At 38.4% G+C, this 22,819-nt stretch overlaps 1 protein-coding gene across 2 annotated transcripts in view; it reads right to left on the bottom strand.

The window, feature by feature from the left end:
• LOC133805414 (DNA mismatch repair protein MLH1) overlaps window positions 1-22,586 on the bottom strand; it is a 67,607-nt gene extending 45,021 nt beyond the window's left edge. Inside the window, exons 1-7 of one of the 2 annotated variants that reach the window (XM_062243594.1) lie at window positions 22,164-22,586; window positions 21,891-22,063; window positions 21,699-21,771; window positions 21,346-21,480; window positions 21,047-21,257; window positions 20,437-20,585; window positions 18,639-18,737 (exon numbers count right to left, since the gene is read on the bottom strand). In XM_062243594.1, coding sequence (XP_062099578.1) covers window positions 18,639-18,737; window positions 20,437-20,585; window positions 21,047-21,257; window positions 21,346-21,480; window positions 21,699-21,771; window positions 21,891-22,063; window positions 22,164-22,409 — 1,086 coding nt within the window. In that variant the 5' untranslated portion in view covers window positions 22,410-22,586. The remainder of the gene's footprint in view (window positions 1-18,638; window positions 18,738-20,436; window positions 20,586-21,046; window positions 21,258-21,345; window positions 21,481-21,698; window positions 21,772-21,890; window positions 22,064-22,163) is intronic. The other variant, XM_062243593.1, reaches the window with a different exon arrangement.
• Between the last annotated feature and the right edge of the window lie 233 nt (window positions 22,587-22,819).

Below are 22,819 nucleotides of genomic sequence, written 5' to 3'. Positions count from 1 at the left end.
AGAAAGCAGAAAGAAGGTCATGATGGGCGCTTCTCCTCTTCCTTCTACTCAAGAGTCCTCTGCTCTTGCTGCAAGAGGATAGCAGAAGGGTCGACCATGGTGTGATCACTGTCGCAAACCTGGGCATTTCAGAAAAACTTGCTGGAAACTTCATGGAAAGCCTGCCGATTGGAAGCCGAAATCATGGAAAGACAAAGAGAGTCACGGGAACGTCGCTGCCACTCTAAATACTGCTGCTGTTATAGGAAATGGGGACACATCTGATTCATCACCATTCACTAAAGCGCAACTAGAGGCACTTCAGAAACTCCTAAGTCAGTCACACATCACTGCAAAGCCTGATACTACACCTAGTACAGGACATTTGGCCATGAAAGGTAACCTTTCAGTAGCTTTTATTGTCAATAAAAGAACTACTAACCCTTGGATTCTTGATTCGGGGGCATCAGATCATATGACAGGAGATGCAAATATTTTTTCTGAATTTCACACAAGTCCAGAGCATCATACAGTGAAAATTGCAGATGGCACGTTCTCTAAGGTTGAGGGTTTGGGTTAAGTCAACATAAATCAGAACCTAACTCTCACTTCTGTTCTCTATGTGCCTAAACTGGATTGTAATTTACTGTCTATTAGTAAATTTACTCGTGACCTAAACTGTGTGACTAAGTTTTACTCGAATTTGTGTGTGTTTCAAGAATTGGATTCGGGGAAGATGATTGGCAGTGCTAAGATGTGTTCTGGGCTCTATATCCTACAAGATTACACTCCATCCGTTAGGATAGCTCCGAAATTCAGTTTGTTTTCTTTAAATAAACAGTCTATTTCAAATAAAGATAGTGATATTATGTTGTGGCACTATCGTCTTGGTCATCCAAATTTTCTATATTTGTCAAAAATGTTTCATCTTTATTTACTAATAAAAATCCGAAACTTTTTTGTTGTGAAATCTGTCAATTTGCAAAACACACTCGAAATACCTATTCTAGAATACCATATAAATCTTCCAAACCTTTTTCATTGATTCATAGTGATGTGTGGGGTCCCTCACGCGTAAACAATATAACTGGACATAGATGGTTTGTATCTTTTATCGATGATCATACTAGATTAACTTGGGTGTTTCTCATGAAATCAAAATCAGAAGTAAGTGAAATTTTTAAAACTTTTCATTCTATGATTCAAACTCAGTTTCTTACTAAAATTCAAATCCTCAAGACCGACAATGCCAAAGATTTCTTCAATTCTATCCTCGATCCTTATCTCACACAACAAGGCATTCTACACTTAAGCTCTTCTGTTGATACTCCTCAACAAAATGGGGTTGCTGAACGAAAAAATAGACATATTTTAGAAGTTGCTCGTTCTCTCATGTTTTCTACTCAGGTCCCCAAACATTTCTGGGGTGAAGCTGTTCTTACAGTCACCTATCTAATCAACCGAATGCCGTCTCGAGTACTCAACTTTCAAACTCCATGTCACACGGTTTTGAGAGAATTCCCTCATACAAAATTCATTAGTCTTCTTGATCCTAAGATCTTTGGCTGCACCGCCTTCGTTCATCTTCATTCTCAAAATCGTAGTAAGCTAGACCCTAAATCTATCAAATGCATTTTTCTTGGTTATTCCTCTCATCAAAAGGGTTATAAATGTTATTCACCTATAACTCGAAAAATGTATAACACTATGGATGTCACCTTTTTTGAAAATCATGCTTACTACAAATCTGAGATTCAGGGGGAGAATGCAGGTGAATCTCATCTTTGGGACACTATTCCGAGTATTAATAATACTTCATCTCCTAGTGTTCACCATGAGGATTCTTCCGACTCTCAAGTCATAGAAAATCAAGTTTCATCTTCCTCTAAACTCATGAGTTCCCAAATCATTGAAAATTGTCCAAGTCCACCCATGGCTCTTGCACCTTGTCAAGAACCAGAAATTCGTGTCTATAGGAGAAGGAAAAACTTTGGTAAAGATATAGAGCACACAACACATCTGGAGGACCACCATGCATCGGAACCGGATCCTCATTCTCCAGAAACTCATTCAGGTTTAAGTAACTCTAACCATGATAAGGTTGTGCAAATAAATGATGATTTAGATTTGCCGATTGCATTGAGGAAGGGAGTTCGCGCATGTACAGAGCATCCAATTGGTAATTTTGTATCTTACAAAGCATTATCACCATCCTATCAGGCATTTGTCTCTGTTATTGATAACATACAGATTCCTCAAACAATTCAAGAGGCTCTGACTGATTCTCGATGGAAAGAGGCTGTAGCAAATGAGATTAGTGCTTTGGTGAAAAACAATACTTGGACAATCACAAGTCTACCACCTGGGAAGAGATCCGTGGGTTGCAAGTGGGTCTTTACCGTTAAACATAAAGCAGATGGGAGCGTTGAGAGGTTTAAAGCTCGCCTTGTTGCTAAAGGCTTCACTCAGTCTTACGGAATCGATTATCAAGAAACGTTTACGCCTGTTGCCAAGCTTAACACTGTACGTGTTCTATTATCCCTTGCTGCAAATAAAGATTGGCCCCTCCATCAACTTGATGTGAAAAATGCATTCCTAAACGGCGACCTTGAAGAAGAAGTTTATATGGACATTCCGCCAGGCTTCGAGAACTCCTCAAATCAGAACAAAGTGTGCAAACTCAAGAAATCTTTGTACAGTCTTAAACAATCTCCACGGGCATGGTTTGGTAGATTCACTAAAGCAATCATACAGAATGGGTATACTCAGTGTCAAGCAGATCACACTTTGTTTGTTAGATTCTCGTCAGATAAAAGGATAGCTATCCTAATTGTCTATGTGGATGACATAATACTTACAGGTGACTACAAGGAGGAAATGGAGAGATTGAAAGAGTTCTTATCTAAGGAATTCGAGATTAAAGATCTTGGATATCTTAGATATTTTCTTGGCATGGAAATTGCTCGATCAAGACATGGCATATTTGTTTCTCAACGTAAGTACGTTCTAGACTTGTTGAAGGAAACAGGAATGCTTGGATGCAAACCTGCCCCAACTCCAATGGATTCCAACAAGAAAATGGGTTCAGGAAAGGACATGACACCAGTAGACAGGGGGAGATATCAAAGGTTAGTTGGACGCCTGATCTACCTATCTCATACGAGACCTGACATTGGTTTTTCAGTTAGTGTTGTCAGTCAATACATGAACAATCCTACTGAAGAACACATGGAAGCTGTTACTAGAATCTTAAGATACCTCAAGATGAATCCTGGGAAAGGTCTTCTATTCAAGAAAAGTGATAGCAGAGAGATCAAAGTCTACACTGATGCAGACTGGGCAGGAGACGTAACAGATAGGAGGAGTACTTCAGGATATTGTTCTTATGTTTGGGGTAATCTAGTGACTTGGAGAAGTAAGAAACAATCAGTGGTTTCCAGAAGTTCAGCTGAAGCAGAATTTAGAGCTTTTGCTCTAGGTGTTTGTGAAGGGATTTGGCTAAAACGATTACTGAGTGAACTACGACTATTTGCAGGAGAATCCATTAAAATGCTTTGTGATAATCAGGCTGCTATTAGTATCGCTAAAAATCCTGTTCATCATGACAGGACAAAACATATTGAGATAGATCGACACTTCATCATTGAGAAGATTGAGAATGCCACAATTCAAACTATCTATACTCCATCAAGACTTCAAATAGCCGATGTTCTTACCAAAGCCCTTCCCAGAACTGTCTTTGATGAATTAGTGTGCAAGCTGGGAATGTTTGATATACATTACCCAACTTGAGGGGGAGTGTAGAATTATGTAAATATTTTATATTTATTTTGTATCAATTATTTAGGGAAACAGAATAATCTTATATCCTAATATATTGTATATCCTGATTTTTAGGAGATTAGTTAACCTAGGTTAATTGTATAGCTTTGTAATTTACCTATTAATATGTAATTCTTTGATGAATAAAATTATTCCAGCCATTATTCAAAAATCTACATTTAGGTGTCATGAGAGAGATGGAAAGGAGGCTAACCGTAAAGGAAGATTTTGGATGAGGAAATTTTTGAGGGATGAGACTGCTGGGATAGAAGGTTCAGCAAGGGTCCAATCGGAGGGGAAGGAGACGACTGGGGATGAAAGGACAGGGGTTCGTAAGGCTGAGGCTGAGATGAAGGGATGCCACATGGTTAACGATGGCAGGCCGGAGAAAAAATCTGGGCAATTTTTTTGTCCTAATTTTTCAGGATCACTTCATGATACGTTGGTGATTGATTCCCGTAAATTTTGCTTCCCATTTAAGAATATTTATCAAAGATTGCTGGCAGATTTATCGGTTAAAAAAGGTGGACTACCCAACACGTGCTCTGATTTTAAAAGTTGAAATTTTTTAATTCCTACACGTGCCCTAGTTGGAAATTTAAGATTTCTATTTCATTTAATTGTTTAGGCTGGGCCTTGAAGTTGGAGAGAGGGCGTTGTTCATTGAGAGTGGACTTAAGCTTTTTTAGGGCTCTCTTCAATCCAAGATGGGTAGCATAGGGATTGGGCCCACGTGAGAATGGATCGGGCCAGGCTGCTTCAAGTCTCTTTTTGAGCATCCTACGGGATGTTAGACCTAAGGCCCGCGATAGTTTTCTCCAAGGAAATATCAGGTTTTGGGATGAAACAGTCTCTCAGCCTCCTAGTAAACGTAGCTTTTTGGTTAAGCAGTTAGAAGATGACGAATTGGAGTTAGAAGCTGCGCCTTCTGGCTGGAAAGTGTATATTCGAAAACCTCCTCAAAATTGTGCAGAAAGCACATTCCTTTTAGAAGAACAAGGAGAGGGGTCGAATCTCAATGAGCTTGCTCTAGAAGAGGATGATTTTGTCTATCCAGTGGTCGATGGTCTTTCTGAATCGGGTAGTTCGGAAGACGAAGAAGTGGATATTGAATTTGAAGGTGAAAGGGTGGAGGTGGAGGATACTGTGGTGCATGCGAGAAGTCCGTAGGATGAGGGAAATAATGAAGTAGGCTTTAGAGGTTAGTGATGTAAATATAGGTCTATGCGAGATCCATATTTTGGACCAGGTCGAGCCCTTGATAGTCAAGGAGGGACTCTCTAAACAAGTTAGGCTAGGGGATAATAGCTTTGTTGTGGATTTGGAAGAAGACAAATTAATTGAGTCTTCCACACTACTCAATGTCATGGATTCTTTGAGTATCTCGTTGTGTCCAAATGATATGGGGGAGAAGGAATAAGGAGGTTCTGTAAATCTGTCTCAAAAGAGCTATCGTGAACTTCGGAAATTGAGTTACAATGTTAACAATGATAAAAGGAAGAAGAAAGTTGCGAGATGCCGAAGTGTTTTATGAAGTTTCTGTCTTGGAATGTGAGGGGGTGTGGCAACAAAGAGAAACAGAAGGCGATTAAAGAATCCATTTGTAAAGTTAACCTAGATGTAATCGTTCTTCAAGAGGCAAAAAAGAAAACAATAGAATGGAGGTTTGTGGGAAGCATTTGCATGGATTTATCAGCAGGCTTCAGGTAGATCGGGAGGTACCTTAGTGGCTTGGGATACACAGAGTGTCTCTATTATTTGACTCTTTAGTGGGAGAATTCTCGGTTTCTGTTTGTATCAAGGCCGAAGGGAAGGATCCCTGGTAGTTTTCTGGTGTGTATGGCCCTATTGTGTATGGAAAAAGAGATTTTTGGGATGAAATAGTAGGTTTGAGTGCTATTTGCGGTGATAAATGGTGTGGGGGAGATTTTAATGTGGTAAGGAGAGTTGATGAGAAACTGTACAGTGGGTCTAATACAAGGAGTATGAAGATGTTTGATGCATAATGGTCGTTGATGTTTGGTTAAAATTGATTGACCCCAAACTCCATAATGGTCGTTTCACGTGGTCGAATTTCAGACAAAAGTCTATTTGTTGTAGATTGGATAGATTCCTATTCACTTCCTCATGGTCAGGTATATAATCTTTTGTTCGTCAGGAGATGATGGTTCGTGTTGTGTCAGATCACAGTCCGGGTGTGTTAGACTCAAATCCTCCCTTGTGGGGCCAAGTCCGTTCAGATTTGATAATTCTTGGCTGGAGCATAAGGACTTTTCTAGCCTCTTTCAGAGGTGGTGGGACTCGGCCAAGGTGGAAGGATGGCCGGGGTATCGTTTTATGTGCAAATTAGCCTTGGTTAGAGATAAAATCAAGGAGTGGAGTCAGGAAGTCTTTGGGTCAAAAACAGCGCTTAAACAGTTCTTGGAAAGAAGACTGTTTGTTTTGGATAGGTTAGAGGAGGGGAGATCGTGGAACAAGCAATTTCATACGGAACGATCCAAGGTGACAAAAGAATGGCAGTAGATTGTCTTTGAAGAAAAAAGAAGTGTTTGGCTAAAGTTGAAATGTCAATGGGCCAAAAAAGGGATGCTAATTCCAAGTTTTTTCATAGTATTCTTAGTGCTCGAAAAGCTAAGAATTTTATTTCCAAGATTGAATAAGATGACGGCACTCTTCTGGATAAAGATGCAGATATTGAAAAGGCTACAGTAGGATGTTATTCTTCTTGTACTTGTCAGTCTATAGAGATTGGATTGGTGTTGATGGAATCTCTTGGGACCCTATTCCGACCATCTTGGTTTTTTTAATTGAGCGACCTTTCTCCAAGGAAGAGATAAGACAGGCGGAGTTTGACTGTGATGGGTCCAAGGCCCCGGGGCCTAATGGGTTTTCTATGGAAATTTATCAAGACAATTGGGACAGTGTGAAAAGTGATCTTTTGGCAGCTTTTGATAGATTTTCAATGGAGTAATTCACGGGAGAGCCAATGAGACCTATATCTGCCTTATTCCTAAGAAGATCAATAGTCGTCGCGTGAGGGATTACAGGCCTATAAGTTTGGTCACTAGTCTGTATAAAATTATTTCAAAAGTGTTGGCTTTCCAACTTCGAGGTGTACTGTCGAACACGATAGCAGAAACTCAAGGAGCTTTTACGGAGGGTAGGCAGATTTTGGACACAGTTTTAGTTGCAAATGAGGCGGTCGAGGAATATAGGAGTAAGGATAGAAAGGGGTGGGTGTTCAAATTGATCTTGCGAAAACATACGATTGCGTGAATTGGGGATTTTTGGATTTTGATCGGGATAAGAAAGGGTTTGGAAAAGTATGGAGGAGGTGGATGCATGGTTGCCTGTCTTCTATGTCTTTCTTTGTGTTTTTAAATGGGCGTCCTAGGGGAAAATTTAAGGGTTCGAGTGGCCTTCGTCAAGGGGATTCCTTGTCCCCTTTTTTGTTCACATTGGTGGTGAATGTTTTGGGAAGAACGGTTGATAAGGCTGAAAGCATTTCGGCTGTCAGAAGTTTTACAATGGACATTGATATAGTTGACGTCAATCATCTTCAGTTTGTCGATGATACGATCTTCTTTGTTAACAATGAGGAGTCCTTGGTTGTGCTCCTTGATATCCTGGTCTTTAGTGTTGTGTCTGGTTTATCTATTAATTTGCAAAAATATCAATTGTTAATTTGCAAAAATGTCAATTGTTGGGAATTGACCTGCCTGAGGAGTTAGTGGATCTTCGGGCCAGTGAGATCAGTTGTGAAGTGGGTCAGTGGCCAATACAGTACTTGGGCCTACATTTGGGAGCTTCCCCTCGCTCCAAAGTGTTTTGGGAGCCTCTTGTTTCGAAGTGTGCTAAATGCTTGGATGGATGGTAGACTGCTTTTCAGTCACGAGGTGGCATGTTGACTCTTATTCAGTCAATTTTGTCTTCTATTCCAATGTATTGCCTATTGCTTTTTCGTGTTCCTAAGAATGTGGTGGAGATTATTGAGAAGTTGATGCGAGACTTTCTGTGGGAAGGAGCGGATCGGTCCGGGGCCGATCACCTGGTCTCTTGGCAAGAAGTTTGTAAATCTCGTCGCCATGGTGATCTGGGTATGGGAAATCTAGAGATGAGGAACAAGGCTTTTCTTATGAAGTGGTGATGGTGGTTTCCTTTAGATAGCAAGGCCTTATGGCATAGGGTGGTGAAGAGTAGGTATGGGGCAGATGGTGGTCATTGGGATACTGGTAGTGGGGGGAGGTTGTCGGCTCGTGGTCCTTGGAGAGATATCTCGGCTTTGTATGAGGATTATAGACGATTGGTTTGTTTCAAGGTGGGGAGGGGGGATAGCATTCGCTTTTGGGAGAATGTTTGGATTGGTGATGTTTCTTTAAAGGCTCAATTTCCTGATTTATTTTTGGTGTCCTTGGCCGAAAACTACTTGATTAAAGATTTAGCAGTCTCTGGAGGTGAAGGGAGTTCGGGTGGCCTAGGATGGAATCTGCATTTCCGGAGGAATTCGTTTGATAGGAAGGTTTCTAGCTTGGCTCAGCTGTTACATCTGCTTCAGTATGTTGCTCTACCGTCGATTTTGGAGGACAAGAGGCTCTGGATTCCAGACAATAGTGGAATGTTCTCCTGTAAGTCCGCCTTTCATATTTTGAGCTACGCTCAATTAGGCCCGGAGTTGACTTGGGCTAAGAAATTGTAGAAGAGTGTCTCTCCTTCCAAAGTTAAATTGTTTGGCTAGTTGCTCTTCATGGACAAGTTAAATGTCCATGTTAACTTGCAGAAGAGAAGACCTTTTCACTATTTGTCGCCAAATTGGTGTGTGTGCTCTAAGAATGAAGGGGAGTCAGCTCGACATTTATTTCTAGAGTGTACTTTTACTAGGAAGGTGTGGTTTAAAGTGCTTGCCAAGTTCGGAGTCTCTTGGTGCATGCCTTCCTCTTGTTCTCAATTGTTCCTGCCATTTAGAGGGTGGCTCGATTGTGGCAGAGTACTGTGTTGGCGACTTTTTGGGCTATTTGGCTGGAGAGAAATAGTAGGATTTTTTAAGACACTTATTGTACAGTGGAGATTATCTGGGATAAGATCAAAATTTGGGTTGCCACTTGGGGTATAGATCAAGAGGTTTATAGGGGTTTCTTTTTTGGACATTTGTAGGAAGTGGGGTAGTTTGTGGCTTTAACAGCTTTTGGGGAGTGTGGGGTTCTTTGTGTTTTTTTTTTTTGTTTGGCCTTGTTTTGTATATGTTGTTACCATGGTATTCCTCCGCCATAAGTGAGGGCTCTCAATTTTATTGAAAGGAGGTCAGTCTTAGACAATGACCTCTGTCTTTTGTTAAAAAAAAAAAAAAACACTTTCGTGAAGATGTCACCTAGTTGTTCACCAGTCTTCACATAACCTGCAAAAATCAAACCTTGTTGAATTTTACCACGAACAAAATGACAATCAATTTCAACGTGTTTAGTTCGCTCATGAAACACACGATTAGATGCAATATGAAGTGCAGCTTGGTTATCACACGACAATTTTGCTGGTAATTTTAAATCCTACTTTACTCAATAACTGATATATCCACATTATCTCACACACAAGCTGTATCATAGCCCCGTATTTTGACTATGCTCTGGATCGGGACACAATGTTTTGCTTCTTACTCTTCCATGAGACCAAATTCCCTCCAACAAATATACAATAACTTGAAGTGAATTTTCTATCTATTTTGAAACCTGCCCAATCTGCATCTGTAAAATATTTAATATGAGTGTGCCTGTGATTTGCATACACGATACCACGTCCGGGTGGTCCTTTCAAGTAATACAAAATTTGCTCTAACGATGCCCAATGATGAACTATTGGGGATGACATAAACTGACTGACAGCACTGAACAAATATTCAATATCTGGACAAGTCACGATAAAGTAATTTAACTTCCCAACCAACCTTCAATATCTCTCAGGATCTTCAAATAATTTCTCATCTCTTGTAAGGTGCATGTTAGGAGTCATTGGAGCACTACAAGGTTTTGCTCCCAATTATCCAATCTCAATAAATTAAGGACACATTTTCTCTAATTACTCCTTGTGACTTCGACACCCAAAAAATACTTTAGCATCTGTAAGTCCTTTGTGTGAAACTGAGAATGAATGAAAGACTTTAGAGATGAGATTCTCATAGGATCATTTCCAGTAAAAACAATGTCATCCACATATACAACTATCAAAATTATACCAACTTCTGATTGTTTGTAGAACGCAGAATGGTCTGACTTGTTTTTCTTCATACCAAATTTTTCAACAGCCTAACTTTTTCTATACCAAGCACGAGGATTTTGTTTCAAACCACATAAAGATTTTCGAAGACGACAAACTCCCCCTGAGCAACAAAACCAAGAGGTAACTCCATATATCCCTTCTCTTGAAGATCACCATGAAGAAAAACATTCTTAATATCAAGTTAATGCAAAGGCCAATATGATGAGTAACTGCCATTGAAATAAACAACCGACATATGTCAATTTTGCAATAGTGAAAAAAAGTGTCGGAATAATCCACTCCATAGGTTTGAGCATAACCCTTAGCAACAAGATGAGCTTTCAATCGAGCAATAGAGTACACCCATTTGCATCCTATAACTCGTTTCCCTTGAGGTAAATCGACCAAAGCCCAAGTACCATAGTCATCTATAGCATTCATCGCACCTATCATTGCATCATGCCAGCCAGGATGAAATATGGCTTCACGAACAGTTTTAGAAATAGAGATAGACTCGAGGGAAGCAAGAGGAAGACGACAAACTATTATATGAAACAAAAGAAGAAATGAGATAAGTATATTGGCGTTTATCTTTGCGCAACGCAACAGGAAGATCATCGCTCAGGACTGGATTTGATGACGAATGAGCAAGTGCAAGACATGATTCAAGAGGTCGACGCCTGGAGTAGACTTGAACAATAGGAGACTTGATAGGAGCTATTTCTGAGACGGGTGCAGAGGATGTGATAGAATAGGCCAACATATCATCATCCTCCCCCTGACGAGTGTCAATAGGTGAAGACGGAAAATACAGCGTGTCTTCCATGAAGATAACATTAATTGAGATAAGATATTTAATAAGACTGGGACAATAACTTAGATAACATTTCTAAAGATGAGAATAGCCAAGGAAGATACACTTCAATGACTTGGGATCTAATTTAGTGATATGTGGACGAACATCTCGAACAAAACAAGTGCTACCAAATATCCTAGGGTCAACAGGAAACAACTTATTGGGGGAAATAATTTTGTAATGGATCTCACCATGAAGAACAGAGAATGGCATGCGGTTAATATGAAAACATGTTGTAGAAACTACATCGGCCAAAAAAGGCTTAGGAACATGCATTTGAAATAAAATGGCTCATACAGTTTCAAGAAGATGTTTGTTTTTACATTCTACCACACTTGGGACGGAGTATCAACATAAGAGGATTCATGAAGCATGTCATTCTGGACCATATAAGATCAAAATAAAACAGATATATATTTTTTGGCATTATCACTTCTCAAAGTACAAATAGAAATATTAAAGTGAGTTTTATTTTCAATACAAAAGGCACAAAAAATGGAGAACTCAAAGCAGCTCTTCATTAAAACTAACCAAGTGACACCAGAATAATCATCCACAAAATTAACAAAGTACTTAAATCCAGGTATAGACAAAATAGGCAGACCCCAAACATTAGAATGAACTAGTTCAAAAAAAACACTAACACGTTTATTAACTCTTGGACTCGAACTTAGGCGACGGTGTTTGGCAAACTGACAAGACTCGCAATCTAATGAAGACACTTTACTGAACAGTGGACAAAGCTTTTTAAGCAAAAAGAAGAGATAAATGACCCAACCTACAATGTGCCTCGAAGGGGGATTGTACACAATCTAATGAAGAGTTTAGAGATTCTTGATACTGTAAGAACTTAGCATATTCATCTGCAGAGATAAGAACTGATTTTCCAAAAGTCTCATGAGTGGACGCAATGTGGGTTTGAAGGAGAATTATGATTCTTGTATTGAAGCTTTCTACAATCATGTTTCGTATGTCCTTGATAGTGACAGTAATGGAACACAATCCCTCTTAAATCCTGTGGTCGAGTGCTAAACCTTTGCAAGTCATCGAGCTTATGGTCCGTGATTTTAGACATCATAGAAACCATATTAGTCAAACCACCAGAGTTTTTTGGAGCCATAACTTCTAAAAACAACAAGGCAACGAAAAAGCAAAGAAAAGAAACCCAACAAAGCAACAAGGCAGCGAAAAAACAAACAAAACCCAAAGGGGCAGCGAAAACAAAGAGACTCAACCAAATCCACAACCAAATAGTGTTACCAAGATGGAACCCTAAAAATCCCTCAACCCTAATTTTGTGTTTATGCCAAAGACCCAAAAAGAAAAACCCAATTTTGTAACAAAATCTAATTTCAAAACCTAACTCTAATACCATGTTATGTGAGAAAAAATGAAATGTATTGTCTTAATTTTCATTGAAAGGTGATGCACATATATATAGGTATATACAAAATTAGGTTGAGAGGAGGTCAGTTTTTGACTAAGGCCTCTATCACTTTTTCAGATATATACAAAATTAGGAATCTACCTTAGGAAACTATACAATCGGGAAATTATTATTAGTGCTAATTAGAGAATTAATATACATCTAACATTTGGCAAATTGGTCCCTGCAAATTGTGTTTTTGCAACTAAGTCCTAAATGTAATGTTTTGAAGAGCAAAATTGGCATTTCCCTATATATTGTATAACCACAAAACTTTCTAAAATAACAATGTATAAAGAAATCAAAACTTTTACATACAAAAGTTAAGCATTATGTCAAAACATTTACAATTATTAACAAACTTGACTAAATTGTCAATATTTTTAAAAATCAAAAACTTGATTGCAAAAAAGAGACTAGATTGTCAAACAGTAAAAAGCTTGCTAGTCTTGTACACAACTCGGGAAAAATAGGAAGAAGTTGAATATAAACTATATTGATCAGTAGGAAAATAGAACAAAGTAACAATCCAAGTTTTTCGAAAAAGCTTAGAAACTCCCCAGGGAATTCATTCTCTAAAGTCACAAATTACAATGTGAATAATCTCCCTCTAAGGCTAGGCTGACTATTTAAAGGGTAGGACTAACAACTCTAACTAACCTACCAATAGGAAACAAGAAAAATGACAACACTTTTAAAAATAGAAAATATGAGCCAATGATCTGAAGACACCTGAACACATCAGCTGCATTTATAATAAACTCACTCGGCCTTTATCTGCCTTGGGCCTCTAGAATAGGTGAGCCTAACTTGGGATCTAACACCACCCCCTGCCACACTTTCACCATGTCCTCAAGTTGAAACTCTGGAAATTGGTTATCAATCAACTCATAATCTTCCCCGAGTACTATCGCAATCTAGTAGTGCCTTCCACTTAATTAAAACTTCTAGGTTGCCCGAGCCATTTGTAGTGTTTTGTCTAACATTTAAGACAGCTTCGGGTTCTACTTTGAGCTCTAACTCCGGAGTTAGCTGCAAGGGGAAAGTGGAAGAGCACGTGTCAGAGCCATGAGCTCTCTTCAACTAGGAAACGTGAAAAACTGGATTAATTATAGTTGTAGGTGGAAGTTCTAGTCTGTAGGCTAATGTTTCCACTCTTTCTATTATCTTATATGGCCCATAAAACTTGGCAACCAGCTTCTCATATCGTCGTTTGGCTAAGGACTTTTTTCAGTATGACCTTATTTTGAGAAAGACACGGTCTCCTACTTGGTGCTCTTCAAGGTGGCGTTTTGCATCCGCATACTTCTCTCATTTTTTGTTGAGCATGGAGCAAGTGCATTCTCGAGTCATCAAGGATGGCGTCTCTATCTTCCAAAATGGTGTCTATTGTTGAAACCACAGAACTACCTCTGTTGTAGCGAATGATGGGTGGAGGGTCTCGACCGTGTAGGGGCTTTGAATGGTGTACATTTGGTGGCTGAGCGAGCAGAAGTATTATACCAATATTCTTTCCATGGCATCCATTTAGACCATTGTCGGGATTTCCCATTGACAAAGCAACATAGGTAAGTTTCTAAGGACCGATTAACTACTTATGATTGGTTTGAGGATAGTAGGTTGTGCTCCATTTAAGGGTGGTGCCTTGGAGTTTGAATAACTCGCTCCAAAAATGGCTTAGAAAGACACGGTCTCGGTCTGAAATGAATGAGTGGGGTATGCCATGCAACCTGACTACCCCTTTAAAGAAAACTATAGCAGTTGTAAATGGTTGTTCCAGAGTGATGAAATGAGCATATTTAGTTAGTCAATCGACCACTGCCATTGTTAAGTCGTCCTATACTTTAGTTGGTAGTGGGATGAGCTGAAGTAAACCTGTTGGGGTTGTGGCCTGATATTTTTGCTGCTGGCATGTGAGGCAAAGCTTGACAAACTGCACCACGTCGTTCTTCATACCCAGCCAATAAATCTCTGCTTTGAGCTGTTGATGTCTTTTCTTCCCCCCAAATGACCTCCCATGGGTGATATGTGAAACTCCTCAAGGATGTATTGCTTTAGGCTGGTCTATTTTGGAACAACCAGCTGCCCTTTATAATAAAGATTGCCATTTGTAAGTGTAAACCCTTGTTGTGTCTCCCCTTTTTTAATTTCCTCTATAATATTTTGTATGAATCGATCTTGTTGAATCTCTTGTTTCAATAGGTCCCAACTGGCGCCATTGGGGAAGTTGTAAATTGGCATACTCTAAAGTGTCTAGTCGGTAATGTATATCAAATTCATAACCTAGCAACTTAGATATCCATTTTTGATATTCGCCACTAACAACTCGTTACTCCAATAAATACTTCAAGCTTTGTTGATCCATTCGCACAATAAATTTTCTGCTTAAGAGGTAAGGCCTCCATTTAGTAATGGCAAACACCATGGCCATTAACTCCTCATATATAGATTTTTGGCAACCTCTTGATCCCAAGGTATGGCTGTAAAATGCTACTGGTCGAACTCTGGATTAAAACAACTCCTAATCCATAGCCTGAAGTATTTGTTTCAATGATAAAAGGCAGTGAAAAATCAGGCATGGCAAGTATCGGCACTGATTTCCTAGCTTCCTTGAGTTTGTTAAAGGTTGTATTTGTTAAATCACTCCATAAAAAACTATCCTTCAGCCAGTTCGTTAAAGGAAGAGCTATCTTTGCATACCCAGCCACAAACTTACGATAGAAGCTTGTAAGTTCCAAAAATCCCCTCAAGTGTCGAATGTTCTTGGGAGTTGGCCACGATACAATTGCCTCCACTTGGGTTTGGTCGACTTTAACTCCCTGCCCAGAGAAGATGTGGTCGAGATAGGCTAGTTGGGTCTTGCCAAACTCACATTTTTTCTTATTGGCATATAGTTGGTGTTGTTGCAAGATCTGGAGAATAGTGGTAAGATGGCCCTTATGGGCTATTTCATCTTTGTTGTAAACTAAGATGTCTAAGAAAACAAGAAGAAATTTATGCATAAGGGCGAAAAATGTCATTCATTAGGGATTGAAAAGTTGCATGAGCGTTGTTAAGTCCGAAAGACATTACCAAAAATTTGTAGTGGCCATCATGAGTTCGAAAAGCTGTCTTATGTACATCCTTAGCTTTGACTCAAATTTGGTGGTATCTAAATTTTAAATCCAGCTTGGAAAAGATTTGTGCACCATGTAACTCATCAATGACAGGTATGGGAAATTTGTACTGAATAGTCACTCGATTTAATGTGGGGTAGTTAATACAAAAGCTCCAAGATCCATCTTTCTTTTTGACCAATAATACAAGGTTGGAGAAAGGACTTTGGCTGACTTGTATAATGCATGCTTGCAGCACTTCTTGGACCAATCGCTCTATTTCATTTTTCTGGAATTGAGGGTACCGATATGGCCTTGCACTAATCGGGGATACACCCTCTTTGAGCACTATGGCATGCTCTCGCAGCCGGGTAGAGGGTAGGCCTTCAGGTTGTTGAAAAACCTATTAAAAAATTGGCAACACTTCTCTCAAAAATGTTGGGTACGTGGCTGAGGGTGCTGTGAATGTATCTGCTTGATTGAGTTCAATCAAAACACACAAGCCCTCTTTCTTGATGGTCTTCATCATGTTTTTTAGAGAAACTAAGGATTTCCCTAAGAAGACATCCCCACGAAGAGTAACATTATGTCCCCCTAGCTGGAATTTCATCACTTGAAGTCCCCAACTGACTTGTGTCATTCCCAAATTGGCCATCCATTGAACCCCAAGAATCACATCTGAACTGTCCAAACTTAATTGCAAAAATTACTCCACAATGGTAATTCCTTGAAGCGCAAGTACCACTCCTTTGCATATGCCTTCCCCCTTAATTGTGTCTCCGAAACCCATTGTCACTCCATAGGGTCCCATCTTGGTGATTGGCATTTATTCACCAACTCTGGAAATAAAATTACGAGTAGGCCCAGAATCAATGAGCACAACTTACTCTTGTTCCCCTACTGCTCCCTTAAGTTTCATGGTCTTTGGAGCTGTCAACCCAACCACTGAGTAGAGGGAAACCGCCACGTTGTTTGTGATTTCGACAATTTCTAGCGCCATAGTTTCTTCTTCCTCTTGCTGTTGCTCTTCTTCAATTGGACCCAAGTCATTGTCTTCATCGGCAATAATCATTACAGTGGCTTCCTTTTGTGGGCAGCAGTGACCATACACCCATTTGTTATCAGAGCGATAACAAAAACCTTTTCTTTTTCTTTTCTTGAAGCTCGGAATCTGCTAGTAGAACTAGCTGGGTTCTGAGTAGAACTAGTTGTGGTGCGTGGTCCAACCAATGACTTATTTTTATTCTCAATTTTCCAGGGAAAAATCATGGCCTTGTTAAGAGTTCCTGGTTCAAATAAGCGTAATTCCTCGTGTATATTGCGCTTCAAACCACTCAAGAACTAGCTGAAAGCAACTACATTAGTAATTTCATCCAGGGGGGCAAGAAGTTCCAAAAATTTCTGGCAGTAATCTTCCACAGACCCCTCTTGTTGATATGAAAAAAAATTGTTCATGGAGGGAACCATTTTGTGTCTCTCGAAACTTGTCTAATACCAACAATCGCAAATCCTCCCATAAAACGATCGAACTTCTTCATTGTTCCCATTGAAACTAGATTAGAGCTTTACATTCAAAGCTAATGAACAAAGCCTCTACTTTTTTCTCATTGGTAAACCTTTGCAAACAAAAATAATGATATGCCCATAAAATCCAACTGCACGGATTCGTCCCATCAAAGAGCAACATCTCAAGTTTCCGAAGTCAAAAATCGCGACAGTACTCTTGGTGGTGTTCCTTGTTCCAGAGGTTGTTGGAGCCTGTGGCCTCTATAGCACGCACCTAGTCATCTGCCCAAGCTCAAAGCCATCCGTCCTGTGTGAGAGTGCCCATGTGTGGCTAGAGTGTCCATTATTGGGTTCTTGGAGGTTTCTTGAATGTTCTTCAAAAGTTGCTCCATCATAGCTTGCATTTTGGCTTCTAATGACTGCATCTGGCTAGAAAAACTTTGTTCCAACCGTTCTTCCTATGATCCAAGTCTGGAGTTCATGGCATCCTCCAAGTCTTTCCATGGTTACCCCTTATCCACACCCTTTGTACCATCTTTCTTAGGTGCCATAGCTGCTGCCCAGTAATACGGCTCTGATACCACTTGGTAGAGTCTTGTACACAACTCAGGAAAATAGGAAGAAATCGAATATAAACTTTATTGATCAGTAGGACAATAGAACAAAGTAACAACCCAAGTATTTTGAGAAAGCTTGGAAACTCCCCAGAGAATTCCTTCTCTAAAGTCACAAATTACAATATGAATAACCTCCCTTTAAAGCTAGGCTGACTATTTAAAGGCTGGGACTAACAACTAACTAACTAGCCCTAACTAACTAGCCCACCAATAGGAAACAAGTAAAATGACAACACTTATAGAAATAGAATACATGCGCCAATGATCTAAAGACACCCGTACACATCAACTGCATTTACAATAAAATCACTTATCTAAGCCTTTCTCTGAGTCTAGAATAGGTGAGCCTAACTTGAAGTCTTACAAAGCTAAGGGCCATTCATGCTAAAAGCTCCCACCTTATTTCCCTTGAAACCCAAAATCTCCCGTTCAACAAATAAAAAATTGACTGAAGGGTACATACCCAAAAACCATTTGCTTCTATTCATCATCAATATAACTTAAGAGCCACCCGACAATATTAAAAAGAAATAAAAATAAATAAATTGACCCAATGCAAATCCAAGATTTGTCCACCATTTGGCATATGTGATGATCCTCTTAAACTTTTCTTAGTCGAAGGACATTATGGTCAAATTACACAAAGATTCATCACTAGCTAAGAGTTAGAATTATCAGAACTTTCAAAATTCACCTTAATAGGAATCAAACAAAGAAGTAGCATCATGAAATATGTGGTTTGGAACAAAATGCAATCCAACCCACACCACAAAGAGTTCAAAACCACATGGTGTGGTGCAGGCAATTTCAAGGGATTGACGATTTTTTTTAACATCCTTGTCACGAATGCAACCACTCAATTTCTATGAAACTTGTGGGGACATAAGGCCAAACAAAAAAACAAAACAAACAAAACAAAAACTCTATTGTCTAGTTTTATTTAAAAGAAACATAAATTATTTAAAAAAAAAAATCAAGAAACATATATATGAGTCAAGAATCTTCCATCTGCAAATCACCTCCTGCAAAAGCAAAAAAGAAAAGAAAAAAAGGTCATAAAGTCAGAGATAAGTACCCAATTGCAAAATTACCTGTTCTTGAAATGTCCTTGTGTCATTTGAGTTCCTCAATTTCGACTCAACCAGAGACTGTATCTTCTCAATGATGACTTCTTGGTTCAGAATGCTTACCTGCATAATATCCACATATCAACAATTAGTTTCTAAATTTACAAGCAAAGCAATTATGGTATCAATACTTTTACATCATATGTATGTGTATTTACATTATTAAGAAATTAAAGTGCAGCATACAAAGAGAAACATGATGTCCTAAAAGGAAATACAAGAACGTAACACAGTCCCTAAAATCAGAAAACATTGTTGTTAAATTCCTTTCACTATCTAACAACAAAGCCACTCAAAATTTAACAATTTTTAATAAATGTTTACATACAAGGGGAAAAAAAACTACTTTATTAAAAAGAAAAAAGTACAAACTAAAAAAGACAGCAACCCATACAAAATCATCACCAAAACCTGACCACAATATACCAAAACCTTACATTCTCTCAGAAGGTAAAAAAAAAACATTTTTTTAGATTTATCCATTTGGAATTATTTCCTAAATAGGAAGTTGACTAGTTATGTAAATAGAAAGAGAATTCGGTATAAAAACCAGATTCTCATTAGTTGTCTAATAGACACCAAATATTGATAGGATATAGAAAATAGAAGGATATATGAGTCACTGTAGGGCAGGGTAGTGACGAGCTAGAATAGGGTAGTATGTAGGAGAATAAGAAGAATGAGGAAATCATGATGATTGTAATAAATTGAGCGGTAGCTTACGGGAGACTTGAGGCCTCTTGTAATTTGTTCAATTAAACATCTATTCTCACTTCTCAGATTTGCCTATTTTCCATTTCTTTCTACCTACAATTTGTATCAGATTTGCCAATTTGTCTCTGTTTTTCATGTAGGATCTTTTCCTACTCTGCTTGTACTTTTTCCCTAATTAATACAAGCTTGACGTTTTGTTTCAAAGAAAAAGAAGCAGAGTTAAAATTTCTTGCTCTTGGTATTTGCAAAAGAATGTGGCTGAAAAGATTACTTGGCGAAATGGGAGCATAAAATTGTTGTGATAATCAAGCTGTCATAAGTATTGCTAAGAATCTTGTTCATCACGACAGAGTTAGTAAGCATATTGAGATAGCATTTTATAACTGAGAAAATTGAAAGTGTAAATGTTAAAACTGTTTATACTCCCACAAAGATTTAAACAGCCGATGTCTTCACCAAAACTCTTCCAAGAACTAATTTCGAAGAACTGAATGACAAGCTGGGAATGTTTGATATACACAACCCAGCTTGAGGGGGAGTGTGGAATTATTTCCTACATGTGAAGTTGACTAGTGTTGAAAATAGTTGTCTTTCCTAGATTAGGAAATTCTATACTTAAATTGTTGTATCTATTATTTTTAGAAGTTATGACAGCAGATTGTAAAGTTTTGTCTGAATTGTAAAGTTATGACAGCAGATTGTATTATGCTATATATTATTATTGAGTACAATGAGAAAGTATCCCATTTTTCCAAATCTCACATGCTTTCGGTACTCGGTACTCCATGTATCCTCTTGCTCCTTTAAAGAAATAAATCTATTTATAATGAATCATAACCATAATATGAATATTACTAACAAAAATTATTGACAACTTCAGGGAATTCACCATAGATAATAAAGCTTCTAAATAAAAATAATGACGTTTCAATTTAGTGTGTACAGCTGAGACTAATTCTCCAAAAACTTACCGTTTTTATTTTTTATAGTAATAAAGAAAATAATGAATAAGATGAAATTTAGAAAGAAAAAATCTAAAAGATTATACCTCTCTTTTTGTCGGATGAACATTCACATCCACATGGTCTAGTGGCAATACAATTGACATGTATATGAAAGGTTTCGATGCTTTTGGCAATGTTGCAGAATAAACAATTTCGAGAGCTCTTTTCAAAGCAGTCCATTCGACCAATCTATCTGTGCTTTAAGAGAAAAATTAAACCATGGTAAAAGAAAACTTAGAGAGAGAAAAAAAATACAAAAGTTTGCTGCCATCTAGAACTCATTATGAAAATTTGCGCAAATTCAATTTATTTCCGAGGGAAAGCTGATAATTTTTTATCAAGTATAAATTCAAAGAGGTTATGACTACGCTATCAGAAGACTAAATACTACATATAGATATACGAAGACTGAGGCTAGTACCCTATTAGTAACTTCATGACTTGTAGAATTTAGCTCTAGATATTGGAATAACTATTAAACCATCAAAGGAACTAGCGGACCAACAGAAAATTACTGCTTCTCTAGAAGACATTCATTAATGAAGCACCACAAAACAAACTGCGTTTCACAGAAAAGCAGAAGAAATACACATAAAAACAACTTTTTCACTTTACCAGTTACTACCACATTAGCACTAAATGAATGATATATACCATTTATGAAAAGAACCATTGTTATCTTCTTTGCAACAAAATTGAAATTGGAGATGAGTCCATCCATCTTAAAAACTGAACTAGATAGGTCATTGTCTGAAGCTTCTATTTTCATAAGATTTTGGGCAACTGACACCCCGTAAACAGATCTAATAGCATCAACCCTTGAACGTGTCCCAACAGAATGAACATCTGCTCTAGCAGCGCCGTGCTGGTCATTTATGAAAAGACAAAAAATTATTTTTAATCGTGTATGTTATATAAGACAAATAAAAGTTATCAGAATGTTAGCCACCTACCTTTCTACAAGAGAAACTAACATGTGCATGATGAATCGCAAAGCGGCTTAATAAGTCTACAATTTTTGAGTAATCATCAGCAGAACTTTGTAGTGTCTTTCTCCGAGCATTCATATTATAGAATAGATTTTCAACCTAACACCACACCCAATAAAGTCACCAATAAATAAATTACAATTTTATGAAACAAACAGTAAACTCTTGGAATTTTATTTTGTATATTAGATAGGTCTCATTATTTTGTACATAACGGTAATGTACGATTTTGGGAGAAAAAAAAAACTCAAATATTTTTCTAAATGAAGCCGTCTACTAACTTTCTAACAGACCACAACAGAGTTTCTAGTTCTTACCATTATCTGAGTTCCTTTTACAGCAGCACATGCTTTGGGTTCGTGCTCCATGACTCCATCCTTATAAGATACCCTGAAACCATAAATAAAACAGAACAAACTAAAGGAATGAATAAAAAAACTCAACTTCTTTTTTGTCAAATAACTATGGTTTGTTGTCAAACATATTGTCAAACAGGTATTCTGCACCACCTGTAACCATGCAATTGCCCCTTCGTGATTGTCGTAACTGTAACGTGTCCAACATAGGTCATACTCGCCAACGCTTCTCCTCGAAACCCCATTGACTTGATCGACTGCAAATCCTCGAAAGTAGACAACTTCGAAGTCGTATGCCTCTCGCACAGTATCGGCAAGTCCTCGTACTGTTAAAGTTGCAACCATTTGAAACAATCAGAGAATAGTATTATCCGTTATTCCGTTTGGATACAGAGAAAATTGATCAAAAAAGAAATAAATACTGACGCGGATTCCATGGCCGTCATCGGTGACTTGTATGAGCTTCAGGCCACCGTCCTTAACAACAACGTTTACAGAGGAGGAGTGGGCGTCGAGACTGTTCTCGACAAGCTCCTTGACGACGGAGACGGGGCGTTGGATGACCTCGCCGGCGGCAATTCGATTGACGACGGTTTCGTCTAAACGACGGATATTTGGAGGGTCTTTGAAGACACGTTCTTCTTGTAGTTCGACCTCCATTGCATCTGCCATTGGAGGGTTTCGCGAGAGCTGTGCTCTGTATCCCCGCAACACTTTATCGCCTGTTCGAATTTCTCTCTCCCGCGCGCGCCCCAGTGTCCGAAGGCCAAAAGTTCAACTTGAAAGAGACATTTCCGAATGCCGCTTCATGACTAATAAATTAATAATAATAACAACAAAATCTGTTAAAAAATTGTTATGTAGCTCGGGTCCGATGTATACAATTTGGATTGGGAAATTTCATTTTTTATACATATTAAATGGGATAATTATATAACAATTCTACCACTAATTACAATTTCAAATTGATGCTAAATATTTCGTTATTTCCCAAAATACCCCTCTCATTTTTCCACACCCAAAAAAATCAATATCTCACTTCTCTCTCTAAGTTTCTATCTCTCTCTCTCTCATAATCTCAC

This window comes from Humulus lupulus, chromosome X, assembly GCF_963169125.1.
Source record: "Humulus lupulus chromosome X, drHumLupu1.1, whole genome shotgun sequence".
In the NCBI taxonomy this organism is placed as follows: domain Eukaryota; kingdom Viridiplantae; phylum Streptophyta; class Magnoliopsida; order Rosales; family Cannabaceae; genus Humulus; species Humulus lupulus.
The sequence above is the reverse complement of the archived record's forward strand: the minus strand, read 5'-3'. Positions and strand labels throughout refer to the sequence as shown.